We start from the raw sequence: 20,815 nt of genomic DNA on the forward strand, positions 1-20,815 counted from the left end.
GTAGACAAATTCACAAACAATCTTTCACACATGCTCACAACAAGGTTTAAATCAAGACAGTTGGTAAAGGATCCCTGTAACAGAAAGGACTGTACATCCACCATCTATGGGTGACTGGGTTACACCCACAGAATTTCATTTCCAGAGAAGAGGGTCCCTGAACACTAAAAGTAGCCACTTGAACTGTGCAGGAGAGCAATCGGTCACCAGCCCCTCCAAATCAATTCTCTCAGCCACCAGTTTGGATTGACACTTGGACCCTTCTTGGATGGCCCTGACTTGCTAACTGAGTTTTGCATTTCACAGCACTGTGGTCATGACATTGGTTCTTTCAAGTTAAAAAATCCCATCTGGAATTTCAAAATACCCTTTACAAAAACAAAAAACAACAACAACAAAGAAACAAACACTAGAGCAGTCTAAATGCTATGCACAGTAGACTGGGTTTCTTCAACATCTCATGTATTCACTACATATGTCACTAGTGCATGGCCTGTCATTTACATTTCGATGAAGTTCATGCGATCTTGACCACAGAGAAAATGTTGACCTCTAATCCTTTGGGCACAAAGGAAATATTCTCAATACATTTATATTCATTTCATTAAATGAAACAATTGCCAGAACTATTAGCTGAACTATGTTTAAATTTGCCCTTTTGAAATTTTACCCCTATTTGCACCCTTCCAACTTATCTTTATTACTAATGGACTTCCCTGGATGGAATTAAAGTTGAATAATGCCATTTGCACCTCAAGTTCAGGGAACATGTACCTTTAATTTCATCCATAATCGCAAAATTCTAATCAATACATCTACACTTCATGTAGCATACCTAGGCCAGGTTTCTAGGGAAATCCATTGAATTTGTGTGCTGAAACCATGGTACGGGATATGGTAATGACCTACATACGAACAGACAGATGGGTGGCCTGGCAACCTCAAATCATAGTACGTCCAGCACCCTAATGGGCCGAGGCATTAATGAAATTTATCCAAATGAAAAGTTAAGTTTAAGTAAATTAGATGCTGGTTAATTTTACATAATACACATTGACAGAAGTGGGGAGAGACAGGGGTAGCGTAAGATAGAGACAGGTAGAAATTTGCTGATTTCCTTGTTTCATGTATTCTACTAAAAAATACCCATCATATATAAATTTGTTATTGCAGCCCGCACGTCAGAAGGCTGGGGGAGCCCTTCATTATTTGTTCTTCAGCTCTTGCCTGACGCGCTTCGTCGCCCGGCCACAGCACAGCCCGCAGAAGAAGAGCATGCCGATGAAGCTGACGATGACGAGCATGAAGTAGTTGTGGGACGGTGAATTTCGTATCTGGTTAAAGATGTCGAGGAAGTCCTCGGCTGGAGCAACCTGAGGGAGGTAGAGGAAATCCCAATTGACAAAACACTTATCAAATCATTCTGAATTAGGCTCATTTCACTGTCTAACTGTACCAGGAAAACAGACACAGTGATATCTTCCTCTACAGACAAAATGTAAAAAGATACTGAATATAAGAAGTTCTGATGATTACACCTTGAATACATCATTCATATAATTCACTCACTGTCAACAAACTTTCATGATGCACACCAAAAAAAAAAAAGACTCACATAATGTACGTAACACAGAAATACCGACATGACATTAATCCTATTGACACTTATCAAAAAAGGTCTGTATGAGCTAATTCATCTGCAAGAAGTATTGTGAATATTACATTATTTCTACTAAATGACAGTTTTACAGCAGGTCAAAACCCCATATGTAATATTTAAAAAAAAAAAATAATCTAATGGAGATATTGAGTTCTCTGCATATAAAAATAAAGAATATGAAAAATTCAACAACAACAACAACATAAGAAAAGTAGTGGTAAAAATGACAGCATATAGTGATCCAAGGCCTTGACTTGCTGGAAATAAAATATAAAACAATCATTGGTATTGCTCACCTTGGCAGCAAACTCCCACATTTCTTTGCGTTCAGCGAGCATCCGGCGGCAGTCCGGCTGTAACCTCACTGTTTTATCATCCAACGTTTCCAGCAGACAGGACATTTCTGCACACACAAAGAGAACATTGGACTTGCATGAGACCGGATAAATCTACACCATGGCATCTACCAGCACCAGAAAAAATGTATCAACAGCCACTGAGTGTCCGCAATAAAGATAAAACCTGCTACATTGTATGGTGACAATGGAGTAACATACATAGCAATCTTACCGTCCGATGCATTATGCATTTAATATGAGCTGAACAGAAAGTTATTGCAATTTTTATTTAACCCCCCCCCAAAAAAAAAAAAAAAAAAACTTTTCCCATGTATCAGTTCACTTAAAGAACACCTACAGTACAGCCCTACTGAAGTCATTTTCCTGCATTCAGTCCTTAACCTTCCATTCAAAGAACACAGAGGATTCAATTATTACAAACATGAACGCGTGTACTTGTTACATTCCCTCAGATGAAGAATCTTCTTCTTTTTTGTATTTAACTGTTTCCTGCCAACATGCTGAATTTTATTATGTATGTAAAACATTGCAGAGTCTAACATCATTTTCAATGTCAGAGACTTGCCTCACCTAAAACTTGGTGACAAATCACATGAAAATTGGTTATTGACAAAACTAATTGAACAAGCATTTATAACAAATGCAAGTCAACAGATCGCAGAGGGCACTCTCAAAATTCAAGCCACTAAATGCAATCTGCAGAAAGATCACCATTTTTATCATCTTTTATTTTCCTAGATTTTTTCATTCACTTATAGCTCATATAAAAACAAAACAAAACAAAACAACAACCTTACGGAATAAACAGCACAACTGACAAACCAACAAATCAGAGGCTTATAAACTAGAACAGGGGAGTTCTCTAAAATGATGCCAAGTTTTGTATGACTGAATGCAGGGGTCAAAGGTGAGAGTCATATTCTCCCTTGCTACATCAATAGGGTAGCTTTGGTATCATCTTTAGACCAGCTACGTTGCAAGCTACTGGGAGATGGCAACACAATAAAATCCCTGTAAACCTACAAAAATCAAACATGCCTCCCACATTAAAGGGATTGTATAGTATTGGTAGAGATGGTGATTGGGCTTTTAACTTTTTGCAAGATACCAAGAAACCACTTACGAAATAGTACAGAGCATACCATTCTAAGAGGAATTCAAAGTTTACTTGATGAAAATTGGTTTTGGAATGGCTGAGACATCCAAAAACAAAGTAAAACAAAGCAATCGTAATAAAAGGTGGGTCCCATCTTCAATTAGGATTGCTCTGTTTTGGATCATCTCGGCCATTTCAAAACCAATTTTCATCAAATAAACACTGAATTCCTCTTGGAATTACATGTTCTTTCTCATTTCATAAGACATTTCCCATTGTCTCACAACAAAAGAAAAAAATGTTAGAAACCTGAAGTCTGGTCACAACCAAAACTATATGATCCCTTTCACTCTCTGTATGCTTTCACTATCAATTGGCATAACAACCCCCCATCGTGTTTGCCCACACTGTCCTTATACCTTGGCACAAAAAGGGTTATCCCTTTGTGCGCCTTGAGAGCCAATGGACAGAGTACTGTAAAACACAGTATTTACGCCGCATGAAATTTTCGCGAATTGAAGCGAACGGCCTTTTTTGCAGCATGAAATTTTCGCAAGTTGCCTCTAACATTCAATGCGTATAGTGTAAACAAGAACTTTCACATGCAGTTTAATTTCGCGAATCTTGGCTCTCGCGAAATTTGCGATATTAAAATGCATGCAAACATTCATCATTTTACAGTAACCCCAATAGTGTAAGCACTCACTGTCCTCAGTCCCTAGTATAGAAAAGGTCAAAGCAGTCACTGTGTGTTTTTTTGACGAGGTACTCACGTTGTCCCTGGCCTTGAGGGATTCCCACGCAGTAGTGCTTAATGTCCAGGGCACAGGCCTTGTAGAGAAGGGGATCGACGTGGACATCGGCGAGGCCCTCGCGGAAGAGTTGGATCACTTGCTGTTATAGGATGCAGAATAGATGCATACAGATTACAAGAGTCATTTAAAATTTGACCCTTTGCATCAGGGAAAATTCCATGTGTAACGGAATCAACTCCGTGGGAATTTTGCAGAATCTGAGCGAAGAGGAGTAAAGTTTCATCTCCCTCTGAAAGCAGGCGAATGCAGCATACCAATTGATGCAACATGTTTTAAGCCCTTGAGTGTGGGAGCTGTTTATGAAAAGGGTCTGTGCATTACGAGATCTCAATGACAAGAAGTTATGCCCCTTCACCCCTAACCATCCTCTGTTTTCATACCATAACGTCGGTCGAGAATGATAAGGGCGTTAAGTTGCCTCTAAACCCATAGTGTTCGGGACAACTTAACGCCCTTCTCATTCTCAACAGACGATGAATCTTGAAATTAAACTAGAAATGTCGCTATGGCGACTGATGCCTCCGCCATAATGCATGATTCTCCCAATAGGTGTATAGTACAATGTCTTCACAATGTGTGATGACAGTTTCACATAAATGCAAAATACTGAAATGACAGGTTTGTCAGAAATATCTTGAATGTTCACTTTCCTTGAACTGGGTTTGCTATAATTGTCTAAGAGTGCAGGTACACATATTTGGGGAATTGAGGATTTTTACTTGACTTCTGACCGTCCCTTTTATAAGTTTATGCATTGAGTACTTTTCAAGGTATGAAGAAAGAGTGTAATTACAGTACACAATAGATTTTTTTTTTTTGCATTTAAACCTGGCCTTTGACCCTTAACCTTTGACCTTCTGGCTGGAAATTTCCCAGAGAATCTCCATTAGGTAATACATGTATATATTAAGTTTTAAAACTAATAATGCAAGCATTGCATAATATACTAGTATATGGGGGAAATAGTAAAATTTTGAGGAGTTGACCTTGACCTTTGACCCCCTTGACTATTGACCCATGACCCCTAAGTTCCCTAGATAATCCCTGCCAGTCAGTACATGTGTATGTACCAAGTTCCATGAAAATACATTGAACCATTTGTGAGAAAAGTGAAATTGTAACATTTTCACCTAACCTTTGACCTTTTGACCTTTGACCTTATGACATGAAACTCTCTCTGGAGAATCTTTACACAGTAGTACATGTCTACACTAAGTTTCAAGAAAATACCTTCGGGCATTGCACAGATATGGGGAAAATAGCAACATTTTGAGCATTTGACCTTGACCTTTTGACCTTTGACCTCTTGCCAATGTCACTTAAATCTACTCAACTAATTGCCCCATCATACATCATCCTTGGACCAAGTTTGGTGAAAGCTGCTTCATCCAGTCTTGAGTTATCGCGCAAACAAATACAATTTCATGATTTGACCTTGACCTTTGACCTTTGACCTTTGACCTTTGGCCGATTTCACCCAAAATCTAATCAAGTAATTGCCCCATCATACTTTATACTTGGACCAAGTTTGGTAAAATTCCAGTCAATATTACTCAAGTTATCGTGTAAACGAATGCGGACGGACGTACGTACAGACGTACAGACGTACGGACGTACGGACGTACGGACGTACGGACGGACGGACAACCCGAAAACATAATGCCTCCGGCACCACTTCGTGGCGGAGGCATAACAAAGACCAAACTTAACCCCGTTGAGGATGGACTGATTCTGCTACAACACGCATTTCCTATAGACACCCTGCCCGAGTACACTCTGGACTAGTCTTCTAATGGGCTAACAGATTTCCCAAATGATCAGTTTGTCGTTCTGCATTATAGAATGGGTAGCGAGAATCCTGCGATCTCATTGGTCGAGAACTGTGTGTGGATATTCTACTGGCCACATGATGCCTTAAAGTGGGAAACATGTACCACGCACTTGTAAAAAAGGATTGCGCAATACGCCAAGCGTTCGTGCACTCAGTACGAGATGCCTATTGGCTGAAAAATCATGCCTCCAGTACTTTTGCCATGCATCCAATAATTACTGGATGCATGGTTTTGAAGTACTGAATGCATGACTTTCGGGCTTTCGTCTGTGGCAAGCCAAAAGAAAATGCATCCAGTAAATTTGCCATCGGGTAACATGACCAATAAATGGATTTTTGGAAAAAAAAAATTCTCCCCATTCTATAACACAAATGACAGACACGTCCTTTTGTGCGTCAGTCGGAATAGTGTGCATGCGGTAACTATGGAATTTAGCCTAAATCTACTTGGCTTCGCCTCATGGATTAATTAGCATTCCATAGTTACCTTATGCAAACAATTCCGACTAACGCATTCAGACCTGTGCATCATTTTGCATACTGACCTGCCGACACTTTGGATCAGAGATGTACTGTAGGTTCATCTTGAGGCACTCCTCCACCCGCCCCGTTCCTGGGTTCTCTTTCTCCTCTGAGCACCTCTCATTGATAGCATCCAGGCAGTATTTGTTCAGCATGGGGTCCAGGCGGTAGTCCTCTGCCCCCTCTTTGATCACCTGTGGTGTGAGGTGAAATGAAAGAACACTGTGGAATCCAAAGACTGCACTGCACACCTCCAAAATTGTTACAGGCCTGTATGTACCTATCTACTAATATCATATCCATAACTTTACAAGCAAGTAATTTTGAGTGTAAATTTTCCCCCTCCCTCCAAAAAACAAACCTTTACAAACAAACAAACAAACATGGCTACAGTGTAAATGGGGTACAGCTTTCTTGACTTATGAACATCTCAATGAGTAGAAATATCCCACATAAAGGGAGATTTTCTTATTCTCCTTTCAGGACACGAAGAGATATTCAAGTTTTCAGGGAGCCTCCTGTAAAATAAGGGAAAGTTGGCAGCTCTGAGTTTAAGTAGCAGCTGACAAAGTCCAGAACCCACTGAAGGGTGCTACACGTTTTTATCAGTATCAACTGCAGGATGACGCAAATATAAAGTAGCTCAAAAACCTGGTTGTCTAAAACACAGAAGACAACTGCGCCATAAATCTCACAGAAATATGTAAAAGTAGAGAAGCACTCTGAGAGCGCAGACCTCCGCCAAGCATGCAGCTAATTTCCACCACTGATCTTGTTCTCCCATAGAGATATCAGTGATTTCCACCCATACGCACTTATAGCATTGCGTGCTGAAAGTCGCCCGATTTCCCAATATAGAAGCCTTTGTTACGTCATAAACCCTAAGCTGCACGGCGCGCCTCGCCCTAGCAGAAACTAGAGCATGCACTTTAGTGCGCGCACGCAAACCTGAAATACGCGTAGCCTGAACTCCCAAGTTCATTGACCCTACCTGCCAAAATATAAAAAATCCTTCATATATTCCCCAGAAATTCTCGGATCACTACCAAAATCTAATCATCTGTTACTTGTATCATTCTCAACCTTTCCTGCAAGTTTCATCCAAATCCGTTAACTACTTTTTGAGTTATCTTGCACACAGACAAACTAACAAACGAACGAACAAACCAACGGCAACGAAAACATAACCTCCTCCCTTGGCGGAGGTAAATATCGATAACATTCTCCTTTACATGCTTAATCAATGATCCCTGCTTTGAATCTAAAATAACTGATGATGAGAGATGGACACATTGTCTCATGAAAAAAAAAAAGAAAGAAAGTTGTGTTTGGCCAGACAAGCAACTATTCTCAGAGTCCAACTTTACGACTGCTCTTTTCATTGCTGAGCACTGGCCTATCATGCAAAGGTTCAATGTCCCATTGCCTACATCCCCTGACCCCTCCCCCCATCCCCCCCCCCCTCCCCCTCCACTTCAATGCTTCATCCTCTTTCATGCACTTCTTGTTTCCAATCTTGATAGGTTGTGATTGTATCGCTGCAGCAGAATTAATGAGCACTCACCGCTCCAATATGCCTGGCACAAGACGGGGATAATTTCTGTGGAAAAGCACGAGGGAGAGAAAATTAGAAAGACAGAAAACAAAAAATGAATACCTTGAAAAACAATCAGTTCATTAGAGAAGAAATATCACAGATAAAATAGAGTTGTACGTGTTGTGGCTGAAATTCCTAAGTCAGACTAATGACACAGTACTTCTGTTACATCAAATCAAAGAGCCAATACACTATTCCATGTCTAACCTATTTTAAAAAATGACAGCTTACTGCTCTAAGGTTCAGAGGAAAGCATGAATGGTACATCAAAAAAATAAATAGAAACCACATTTAGCCCCAACTTGAGGCATGCTGTCCCAGAATAAAGGCAACAAATGCAAAGAAATTCTTCAAACTACAAAGAACCAATAAAAAGTTGTTAAAATAATATCCAAAAACTTTCTCTACCACATGTTATCAATGCACAGCACTTTGATACAGTCTACTTTAAATCCTATTTACTCATAATCTCAATCTCTGCGCAAAAGTATTGACATGCCACAGCTTATGTGCAGGGAACTAGGGTGACCAAACACGGAACCAAAATCAGACACAGTAACACCTGGGGGGAATTTCATCAAGTGTTTTCTCGGCAATCTTTACTGACAAATTTGCTCTCAGCCAATCAGATGAGAGGATTTCAGTAGTTCAAAACAATTGTCGATGACTGACAAGTTTCATGAAACGCTGCCCTGAAAGGCTGGTTTTATGGAACAAAGGCACTTTTCTGACACAGTGGGAATGGGGCCAAGCAATCGCCTGTATTCTGCATCTGTGACTAGTGAGCACTACACTGCAAGGAGTCCAAGATTAATCCTCAAAGCATCATGGAGGAGTAATAGGACTCGTACTGTACATAGCAAATTTATTGTAACAAATTGATAAAAATGTAAAGAGTTTCAACAATATTCCCCTGGAGCGAGTAGGAAGGGGAAGGCTCACCGACTGTCGCTTCTGGAATTCCGACCGCAAGCACTGGATGACTTTGCCCTCCATTTCTGCTGGGTTGGTCTTTTCTTCCTGGGCATTCATCTCCTTGCGACAGAATTTGTTGATGTCCAGCTTGCAAGACTTGCGCAGGGCGGGGTTCAGCTGGATGTTGGAGTTGCGCTCAATCTGGCGTTTGGTGAGCACAACTTTGCATCTATGTGCAGAGAAAGCGAGAGATGAAGAGATTACATTTTATGGAATAAAAATCTGTCCACAAAAGCTGAATGGAACTCTGGAGGGTCGTCGCCTTGAGTGTTTGTTATATTTCCACAAAAGGATTCTCAGACCTTTGAATTAATCCCAAATGGTTGAATTTTAATTTCGCCCATGTCATTAATGTCTGAAAAATCTGCCAAAATCAAGCCAAAGTCTAACAGTAAATACTTCATCCTGGTTTGACTGCGAAATCCTGTCAGCCCATACAAGGTGTCAGCCAACTGACCACATAAGGAGCTCTTCCCTCTATATGAACATCAAACACCCTGCTAAGCTTATGCATCATAATATGACAAGAAATGTCGCTTTGGCGACTGGTATGCCTCCGCCATAATGCATGATTTTCCCAATAGGTCTAGATAGTACATGTGGACACTGTGTGATTACATTTTCACAAAATTGGCAAAATATTGGAATGACAAGTTTGTCACAAATGTGTTGAATGTTCACCTTCCTTGACGTAGGTTTAATTGGATGAATAGGAGAGCATGTATCTAGGGATTTAAGGACTTTAACTTGACTTTGACCCATTCATACATTTAGGCATTGAGTAATTTTCAAGGTACAGGTGTGGAGAAAAAGTGCAATTTCTGAATTGAATAGTAAATTGTTACCATTTTCATCTGGCCCTTGACCATAAAATTCATAAGATAATTACCTTCAGGTAGAACATGCATAATATGTACTAAGTTTCAAGGTAACTTGGGCCACTTCCGAGATATGGAGGAAAAAGTTAGTTCAGCACTTTCACTTGATCTTTGACCTTTTGACCTTTGAGGCAAAAAGAGAAAAAAAAAAACTTTCCAGAGAATTTCTATTAGGTTACACACGCATACACCAATTGTAAAAACATAACCCTGCTGGCATTGCATAAATATGAGGGTAATAGTAAAATTTTGAAGTCTTGCACTTGACCTTTGATCCCTGACCTTTGACCCCATGAACCCTACATTCTCTAGATAATCACTTACAGTCAGTACATGTATATACTATGTTCCATGAAGATACCTTGAACAATTTTCCAAGGTACGGAGAAAAAAAAGAAGTTTTAATATTTTTACTTGACCTTTGACCTCATGACCCAAACTTTCACCAGAGAATCTTAATTGGGTAATACATGTATACACTAAGTTTCAAGAAAATATCTTCAGGCATTCAATAGATATGGTGGAAATAGTAAAATTTTATGTATTTGACCCTGACCTTTTGACCTTTGACCTTTGACCTCATGACCCAAACTTTCACCAGAGAATCTTCATTGGGTAATACATGTATACACTAAGTTTCAAGAAAATCTCTTCAGGCATTCAATAGATATGGTGGAAATAGTGAAATTTTATTCATTTTACCCTGACCTTTTGACCTTTGACCTTTGACCTCATGACCCAAACTTTCACCAGAGAATTTTAATTGGGTAATACATGTAAACACTAAGTTTCAAGAAAATATCTTCAGGCATTCAATAGATATGGTGGAAATAGTGAAATTTTATGTATTTGACCTTGACCTTTTGACCTTTGACCTTGAGCATGTGCATCCAAAAGTTGATAGGCACAACTTCACCCCCTAATACACATACATGCCAAGTTTCATTAGGATACCTCAACAGGTTTCGATAGTTACCTTGTCCACAAAATTCATTACGGACGGACAGAAGGACGGACGGACGGACGGACGGACGGAAGGACGGACGGACGGACGGACGGACGGACGGACGGACAACCCGAAAACATAATGCCTCCGGCACCACTTTGTGGCGGAGGCATAATAATGACATTGACACATTTGTACCAAATTTCTACAAAAAATCATATGCTTGGTCATCTATGAATGAAATTCATAATAAAAAGGTTTGATGTGGAGCATGTTGCTTCTGGGGAGGGTAGGTCTCCTTGAACTGAATTGGATTGAATAGACATTTCCCCTTTCACACACAAAAATGACAACAACAAAAAAGAAATTTACACACTGAAGTTTGGAACATAACTGGTAATGATTTTCACTTGAAACCGTTCTAAACAAGAAAGAAGTAAAAAAGAGAAAACTAGAATTCTGAAGAAAGCAAATACAACCTTAAAAATGACATTGAATATTATATGACATTATTTGGAAGAATGAGACAGAAATAGGGTTTACGCAATTAACTAGTACCATGAATAATTTTCTATCATTCAACAGAACCCAGTTTGACATGACAACATGTCAGGTCTATTCCATGGGCAAATATCCCAGGATAACATTACTCATATTAATGCAGACAGAAATTCATAATGTGGCTATCTCAACAAAATATTCCTCTGAGAAAATTCATACACCGTATAAACAATACAGTCAAACCTGTCTATAGCGGCCACCCAAGGGATACAGAAAAAGTGGCCGTTATAGACAGGTGGCCGCTATAGACAGGTAATCCAACTTTGTGTGCATTGCCTACATGTACATGTATCATTGTTGTATATACACGTACATTTATGTGTGTAGGTATGCACACGTGTGTATCATGCATAGAACAGTGCCGGTGTTTATGAAATTGTTGCACAGTACACTAGATGTAGCATGTGCACAGTCATGAATTAGTGCATTATTGTGACTGAATAAGTGATGAATGCAACGGTGGCGATCACTGAATGTTGCCCAGAAATGACTGGCACGATTAACAAGCAGAAAAATACCCTGAATTATCGGCTCGGCTACGGCTCCATCGGGTTTTTGGCCGCTATAGACAGGTTAAAATCTACCGCGGGAAACAAAATTTGTGGCCGCTGGCCGCGTTAGACAGGTGGCCGCTATACACAGGGTCTTTAACATGGCTTTTCTCTCGGGGGGATTTTTCAGTGGCCACTATAGACGGGTGGCCGCTATAGAGAGGTGGCCGCTAAGGCAGGTTTGACTGTATATGTCTGTTTTTCTTACTGCCTTTCGTAACACAACTGCATTTCTATATCTCCATGGTGAGAAATCCCTCACATTCCTCTTGGAAATGGATACCACATCTTTCTCATTCAGTCAACTACTCGCAAAATTGTCTACACAAGTTTCAATGTGGAGAATGTACGGCTTATACAATACTATGTTCATACATTCCACACACTTTGCAATCCACAACATTACTGGAAAAAGGTGAACAGATTTTAGAGGACTTACTTCTGTTCCATGTCGGGATCATCTTTATGGCTCTTGAGACAGTCTATCATGGTGTCAGGGCTGGCATCTTTGCACTTTGTCTACAAACACACACATCCAATTCAAAAGCAAACAAGGATTGATGAGACATTAAAACACATTCAGTTCTCCAAGATGAAATGTACTTTGTAATGATTTTTTTTACACAACAATATCAAACAAAAGTTATACCTACAAATCATTATTTCTTATTATTCAATTGATAAGATTTCAAAGCATTTTGACAAAAACAAGTGAAATGAAACTTCAGAATGTTACTTGATCAATAATACCATCGATTTATTATTTAACCCTTGTTGTATCAGGCTACTACGACACAACAAAACATATGAAGACACAAATTGAATGCAAAGACACCAAAAACTTGACATGACAAAGGAGACAACTTACCTTGATACTCTTTTTGCAGGAGTGCATGAGGGCGTAATCAATGTCCGGCTTGGCGGCCATCTCCTTCTCGCGGTTGAAGAGCTTCACGTGGCAGTCATTCTCCAGGTCGGCCTGGTGCGAGCGCAGGCACTCAATGACCCGGGCATTGCCCTGGGTTACCGTAGAACAGAAGTGGCGTATTTCCGACTTGCACACCTTCTGCAGCTCAGGGTCCAGCTCGATGTTCTCATCCTTTACCATCAAGCAAAATGAGAACACAGACAGAAGAATAAACTGGTGCTACACTGTACCTTCATTTGTATTAAAGGGGCATTCCGGACGATTTTCATAATTTCACATCATGTAGTACATAAATCAACAGCTTCATGTATAGATTTGTAGAATTTATTGTGGTTCTTGAGCAGAGAAACAGTACTTTCAAAAACCTTAAACAAATTACACTGAACAAAGATGATGACATAGGAGCCTCATCTCAGAAATGTAGCAGTGTCATTCCATTACAATACCGCATGCTTGCAAGCTCACCTGTGTATAATCTATGCATGCCTTCTTCTTTTGTTCTGCTTCCTTGAGCCACATCTCATGCATTCTTGTGGTGAGGCTGCCATGTCATCATCCTTATTCATTGCAATTTGTTAGAAATTTTGAAAACATTCTCATTTTTCATCCCAGTCATTATAAATCCTGAAACTCTGTACCCAGTATAACTAATTTATATATGTTCAAATGTAAAAATTTGAAAATCATCCGGAGGTCTCCTTTAAAGTGACAGAACAAAGTTTGGTGTACCTTACAGTAACGCTCTACCATGCAAAGCAGCAAAGGGACAGGCAACTTCACACAAAAACCAAAGAAATATAAAATATTCATATGACCTTTATGCAAAGACTGTCCACAGACAATTTTTCCAATTCAAAAAGGATATCATAGAAATATGAATATTACTAGCAGATGGACCAGTCCTCACAAGGGTAAGGAGAAAATGCCACAGTCACACTTTTTCCGTGCTCTCATTTTTTTGGTCCCTAACTCACTTATCTATGACATATCTTTGACATGCATCAGTGTAGGCTTGGAACATTTATGTTTATGACGTAGAAATATTAGCCTCTTAAACGTTCATGCGCAGAATAGAATTGAAGGATTTGCATCGCTTTCTGCATTGTGCTTTCAGTACAAACTTGGAACTCTGTGTCAAACATATTGTCACTATTTCTTCCATGGCAGACCTTCTGGGCAATTAATATTGGATGGTCTCCAGCCATCTAACATCACACTGTTATAGTGGAAATTTTCACACATTTCACACAACATGAAGCTAGCATGAAAGTAAAAGCACACAAATATTTTTGCTTCTCATATGTAACAATATTTCATCTTTCTGATTACACAGAATTGAAAAAAAAAAACACATGAAATTCATTTTACTCACTAAAATCACTCACGTGAAAGTTTTTACTTTTGAACAGTTTATCTTGTTCGAAAGAACGAGTGTATATGAGGGAGGGACAAGGGGGTCATCCCCTTAACCTGATGGCTGGAGCGGTCAGCACTGCCTTGTAAATGGCAAGTGCTAAATTAGAGGAGTGGCTGAAGAAAACAAGAGAGGGAAAGGGGGTCATCCCCTTAACTTGATGGCCAAAGCGGTCAGCACTGCCTCGTACATGTAAATGGTGCCCCTGTGTTCCTGACTGCCTCCCTGCGCACACACACACACACACACACACACACACACACTCACCCTCTGGAGGAGTTCAAACTTGAGCTGCTGCCGACACTCCTCGGTGACGGGCGGGGCCTGGCTCAGGAGGATGCTATCCCTCACCTTGGTGCTTAGACACTTGATGATGGAGGACCTGCACGGGGAGGGGAGGGAAGGGAGGAGGGGTGCAAGGAGTGACACCATCATGTCATGTTTTTTCAATTCGATTCGATTCAATTCAGTTCATTTTTTTTTTATTTCATTTTATTTTTTCCAACAAAACATAACACAGAATAAATCCAGAATTATATAATAAACATATGCATTAGACTTTGAACCGGAGGGGCTCCAGTTCCTTCTCTCTACAGGACTTTGTGCATGTCTACTTTCCACTCTATTCCAGCTTATTGCAGATACAAAGATTAACATTTTTAAGAAAGATTGCCTACGGCAAATACCTAGACGAATATTGTTTTTCTGCACTCAAAGACATTACAAATGTGTTGTTGCTGTTGTTGTTGTTGTTTATCATTTTGGCAGTTCATCTGTGGAGCATTATTTTTGAGGTTTTCATATAGGCATGGGCTTTTGTTGTTGTTGAAGCTCGTATCACTGATAAAGATCCAAAGCATGATGCAGAGTGTGAACTCTTCAACCTTTTATGGGAGCAAAATTACTGTACACACACTTGTCATATTAGTTACAAATTATGACTTGTACAGGAGAACAGACTGTAACAGACCATCTCAAATATCACACAAGTGGTCCACTGTTGCTCTCATGTGTCTGTGCGTATGTGAGTGGATGTGGGGTGTGGGTGTGTGACCATGTGATTCTTTGCCTGGTTCATTTCATCCCCATATCCTTCCCCTGTAATTCAATTCTAATCTCCAATAATCCTGTGCAATTTAATGCCATCTGCAGTGAACAGAGGTTGACACACTGAAAAACCACCAGGCGCTAGAGTTAACACTCGCAACGGTGATGAATTAAATCAAGCATTTCTCTTTACGAATGATCAAACTGGTCTGGCAGTGGCAATGCCCCAGCAACCACGTCCAAACTCGTTAATCAACCTCGTAACATTTCCTTCATTATTTCACAGAGGGGCATGGCCAGTGCGAGGTTGCTCGTCCTCCAAGGCTATATTGATATTGGAAGACATGCTAATCACGTAATCAGAATCAGGATTCTTCTAACCAGTCATCTGTTCAAGTGAGAAATTGGTGTGTGCATTGAAAATGGGACTTACTTATGCAATTTATATAATATACATGGATGAAGGAAAGCATTAAAGGAAAACCCCAATTATGTGCTGAAGCTGATCTTGAAAAGAAGAGTTGAGTCAAGCAAACAGAACAGCATGTTCCATGGAGAATACGATAATATTAACATTTTGGACTGTTCTAAGACATCTTCCTTAAAGAGTAATATCAACCACAACCACTCATGTGAATAGAAGGAAATATTGCCATTGGTTCATCTCTCTTCCACTGGTTTGCACAAAAAGAAAATAATTCTACCAATAAATGCTCTTTTCACGCCCTCCCATTTAAAATGTCATCTGTGTTTCATGGAGCATTATAAACTTTACATTACGAAACAATTTCAGCGGAAGATTAAATTCACTTAGAAAGGGAAAGAATCTGAGTATCCTGGAGATGTGAATCATCCAAATAGCTTGATATGACAACTATCACTGTGATGGAAAAATCTTAAACTTTAGAATTTTTAACTTGTGTTTATTTTTCACTTCATTTCAGTGGAATGAAATTTTCACTATGTTGTTGTTTTTATCTCGCTCATCCATCAAAGTCGCTTTGAATATGGAGAGGATTTTGTTTTATTTAAAAGGTTACACCAAGGCAGCCTTTCATGAAACTTGTCAGTCGCTGTCAACAGTCTTAAGCTACAAGAAATCCTTGCATCTGACTAGCTGAGAGCAACTCTGTCAGTGATAATCGCTCACAAAATACTTGGTGAAATGCACCCTAGGAATAATATGATGACAATTCTAGAACAAACTATGCCACTCAGGCATCACTGTCATATTGTTTCAATTCATTCAGCAGATGCAGCCCTTGTTGCCAACGAATACTGTAAAACAAGGAATGTTCGCATGCACTTTAATCGCGCGAATTTCGCAAGAGCAAAGATTGGAGAAATTAAAATGCATGTGAAAGTTCTTGTCTACATTGTACACATTGAATGCCAGTGGCAGCTCGCGAAAATTTCATGCCGTGAAAAAGGTCGTCGGCTCCAATTCACGCAAATTTTCATGCCGCGAAAATATTGTGTCTTACAGTATCCACTCCATGCCCTGAATTGCATACAAGATTAAACCCCCTCACAATCATCCAGACAACTTGAAAGAGTTGGTGACCTACTTGTCTCGGCTTCCTTTGCACAGCTTCAGGACGTCCTTACGGCAGCTCTCCTTGAATTTGAAGCTAAATCTGTAGTCCTTCAGCTGCAGCTGTTGCCCGTGCAAAGAAATCATTATACCATTTTAGAATATTACAAGTTACATCTCTACTACTCGTAACTCACTCTCACAACTACACATACACATACACACACACACACAATATGCACAATGACTGTGCTAAATTACATCACACCAGAAACATACATGTGCTCCACAGAAACAAAAAAAAAAAAAAATTATTTTGCTTTTAATAAACATCTACCTAATTTTACTTTTTACAGGTTTCCTGGATAAATAGTTTGTAATTGCTGAAGTAAGCTGAAGAGAATGACGTCTTGCAACAATACCTGCTACAACAATCACCCAAACGCTTACTCTGGCCAAATCATTAGTCTTTTCTTACTCATTGTTAACTCCACAGTTAACAATGAGCACAATGAGTAACAATGACGAAAAACAATAGCAACAACAAAATTTGGCTCAGCATATGCTTTTCTTAACATCTTCCCCTCTTTAACAGATCCATTTCAGCACTGCATACTGCCATAGACAAACCCCACTACACCCCCAGAACATGTTTGCGTGAAATGCCCCCGCTTCACTCGATCAAAGCTTTCCACCCAACCATCCGCCAGGTCTCACCAGTTGGAAATGTTCGATGCTGGCCTGGCATTTGGCCTCCATTTCATCGTTGTTCTTGTTTTCAATCAGGCAGCGCAGGGCCTCTCCTTCATCCACCTTCTTAGCCTTTAGTTTGTCCTGGGAAGAAAAAGTGGAGAAAAAATGAAGTCTCTGGGAAATTACCAATCAAAACCTTGGTAAAATCCTGACAATTGACAGCAGTGAAAAGTTAAATGCTACTGTTAGTTCTCATTCTCCATGTCAAACAACAGCCCTTTCTTATTTCATGTTTCATTATTGTAGCACTGAAACAATTTTGAGACTAGATATATCGCTACGGCGACTGATATGCCTCCGCCATAATGCATGGTTCTCCTAATAGGTCTATAGTACAATGTCTTGACAATGTGTGTTGACAGTTTCACACAATTGGCAAAATATTAAAATGACAGGTTTGCCACAAATGTGCTGAATGTTCACTTTCCTAGAACTAGGTTCAATTGGATGAATGATTAAAAATGTCAGAGTGCAGGTATTTGGGGAACTGATGATTTTTACTTGACTTTTGACCCTTTTATAAGTTTATGCATTGAGTAATTTTCAAGGTATTGAGAAAAAGTATAATTTCAGTATCAAATGGGAAAATAGCATTATCTAAACCTGGCCTTTGACCTTTGACCTCACAGTTCCAAAGAGAATCACTGTTAGGTTGAACATGCATAAATATGTAAGTTTCATGATGATACCTTGAGTTACTCTTGAGATATGGAGGAAAAAGTGCAAGTCAACACTTTCACTTGACCTTTGACCTTTTGACCTTTGACCTTTTGGCAAGAAACTTTCCACAGAATATATATCGGGTAATACATGCATACATCAAGTTAAAAAAAAAAAAAAAAACCTTCAGGCATTGCATAACCATAAGGAAAGTAGTGATATTTTGAGGAGTTGACCTTGACCTTTGACCCCCTGACCTTTGAACCATGACCCCCAACTTCCCTAGATAATCACTGCCCATTGGAACAAGCATACATACTAAGTTCCATGAAGATACCTTGAACCATTTGCGAGATATGGAGAAAAACATGAATTTTCAACCTTTTTTTTCACAAAATAACCTGTGACCTTTGACCTTTGACCCCGTGACCCTAAAATCCAAACAAAGTATTATCCCCTCAGGATATACCCTCATACCAAGTTTGATGTAAAACCACCACACGTTTCTTGAGATATCGACAAAAACAAAATGGGACGGACGTACGTACGGACGGACGGACGACCCGAAAACATAATGCCTCCGGCCACTTCGTTGGCAGAGGCATAAAAAAAATTGGTCACAAAGCAAGGCCAGCGTCGCACACACATACAGACCCTGTTAAATTTACTTTTTCATGTATAAAGACGGAACAAGCGAGGGCACCATCACCAAAAACAATAGGCGTCTTCGCCAAATTTGAAGATGATCTAAGAAGAACTGCAGCCAGTAGAGTGCTCACAAGAAAATCTCTGCAGCGGACGCGGCGCAACGAGGCCAAATCCATAGTATCCTCTGAACTCTGTTCGGGGGATACAATGAGTGGATGACCTACAATGTATATGTCAACACTCAGCATACTTTCACACCCCATGATAGCATACTATGCAAACGATATGCAAATGAGTCCATTATGCCCATTGCATATGGATATGAAAGATTGAAAATACTGAAAAATGTGAAATACATACACTTTGTATGACTACGTTCCTCTTTAACTGGAACATTTTCTCTGTGTGTACAGCTATAATTGTCATCTACAGAAACATTCAAATCAAAACTTCAAAACGTTACCTATTCCTCTCACACTGAGGACTATAATTGCAATCTACAACGTTCGGAACAATTGTATTCTTTATGTGGTATGTGTTTGTTGTTGTTTGCCATTTTCTTCTCTGTTGTCATGCTTGAACATGTGTTACATCTATCTTTTCATTTATGAAGCACCATGAGCACTAAAAAGCGGACCTGTGCGCTATACAAGTAGCCACTATTATCATTATTATTATCATTGCTACTTCTACTACTATTACTACTACTACTACTACTACTACTACTACTACTACTACTACTACTAATAATAATAATAATAATAATAATAATACTAATTGAACTCTGCAATACATCTTGTAAAACTATGTCTGCTGATTCTTTAACTCCTTTACATGTATCAGTGTTTTTTTGTGAGTGAATATATGCTACTGTCATACATTGTATAGTACATGTGTGAATAATGTGCACAGCTATTAATATTTACCAGGTACAATATTTTTTCCTTTCATTGATTTCACATTTTTCACAGGGGAAGACATTCAAAACTACAGAAGCACTCTGAGAGCGCAGATCTCCGCCAAGCATGCAGCTCATTTCCACCACTGATCTTGTTCTTCCATAGCAGTGATTTCCACCCACACATACTTTATAGCATTGTGTGCTGAAAGTCGCCCAATTTCCCAATATAGAAGCCTTTGTTACGTCATAAACCCTCAGCTGCACGGCGCGCCTCGCCCTAGTAGAAACTAGAGCACGCACTAGTGCGCGCATGCAAACCTCAAATACGCGCAGCCTGAACTCCCAAGTTCATTGACCCTACCTGCCAAAATATCAAAAATCCTTCATAAATTCCTCCAAAATTCTCAGATCACTACCAAAATTTGATCATATGTTACTTGTATCAATCTAAACCTTTCCTGCAAGTTTCATCCAAATTCGTTACCTACTTTTTGAGTTATTTTGCACACAGACAAACTAACTAACTAACAAACAAACAAACAAACAAACAAACAAACCAACGGTAACAAAAACATAACCTTCCCCCTGGGCGTAGGTAATAACACAGTAACAGCAGATTTGTGACAGAAAAAATCTACTTTATCTGCAGATTATCCTATCATTGTTTTGATAGCAGAAATTCTACAGAATTTGATAGGGTTGGGGTTTTAGGTGGTATGGAATTGTTAAATGGTATTGTTAAATTCAAGTATCAGAATGGCTAATCACTTTCAACATCCAGCTGAATCCCTGCTTGGCAAACTGCTTGGCACACTCTCTTATTGCCACAAACTAGCATTAGACTAACATGAAAACATATGAGTGGGACTGTAAGGACAGCAGCAATTCTGCTTAACCCACCACCTAGGCTTCAGTTTCTGTACCCGTTCACATGGGTGAACCGACATTTAAGAATTTTTAGTTGGCAGAAATGTATCAATACATTGCTTTCAAAGTGACTGCTATACAGAATCAGAGCGTATGTGAGTTTTGTCCTGGCAGCTCATATTACAGGATATAACAGTAGTTGTTGAATTCATGTTCATGGAATACAGCAGTGAACACAGAAATGTACACATGCACGTTACATGATCAGGAGT

General features: G+C 39.5%; 1 protein-coding gene across 1 annotated transcript in view; it reads right to left on the reverse strand.

The window, feature by feature from the left end:
* Positions 1 to 20,815, reverse strand: part of LOC140232490 (Golgi apparatus protein 1-like) — an 82,121-nt gene continuing 61,306 nt past the window's right edge. Inside the window, exons 13-23 of the mRNA XM_072312584.1 lie at positions 17,432 to 17,548; positions 16,749 to 16,837; positions 14,401 to 14,515; positions 12,660 to 12,890; positions 12,231 to 12,310; positions 8,823 to 9,024; positions 7,848 to 7,883; positions 6,307 to 6,477; positions 3,889 to 4,009; positions 1,957 to 2,063; positions 1 to 1,373 (exon numbers count right to left, since the gene is read on the reverse strand). Of these exons, the coding sequence (XP_072168685.1) occupies positions 1,206 to 1,373; positions 1,957 to 2,063; positions 3,889 to 4,009; positions 6,307 to 6,477; positions 7,848 to 7,883; positions 8,823 to 9,024; positions 12,231 to 12,310; positions 12,660 to 12,890; positions 14,401 to 14,515; positions 16,749 to 16,837; positions 17,432 to 17,548 (1,437 nt within the window). The 3' untranslated portion in view covers positions 1 to 1,205. The remainder of the gene's footprint in view (positions 1,374 to 1,956; positions 2,064 to 3,888; positions 4,010 to 6,306; positions 6,478 to 7,847; positions 7,884 to 8,822; positions 9,025 to 12,230; positions 12,311 to 12,659; positions 12,891 to 14,400; positions 14,516 to 16,748; positions 16,838 to 17,431; positions 17,549 to 20,815) is intronic.

The sequence above is a fragment of the Diadema setosum genome, chromosome 9, assembly GCF_964275005.1.
Source record: "Diadema setosum chromosome 9, eeDiaSeto1, whole genome shotgun sequence".
NCBI lineage: Eukaryota > Metazoa > Echinodermata > Echinoidea > Diadematoida > Diadematidae > Diadema > Diadema setosum.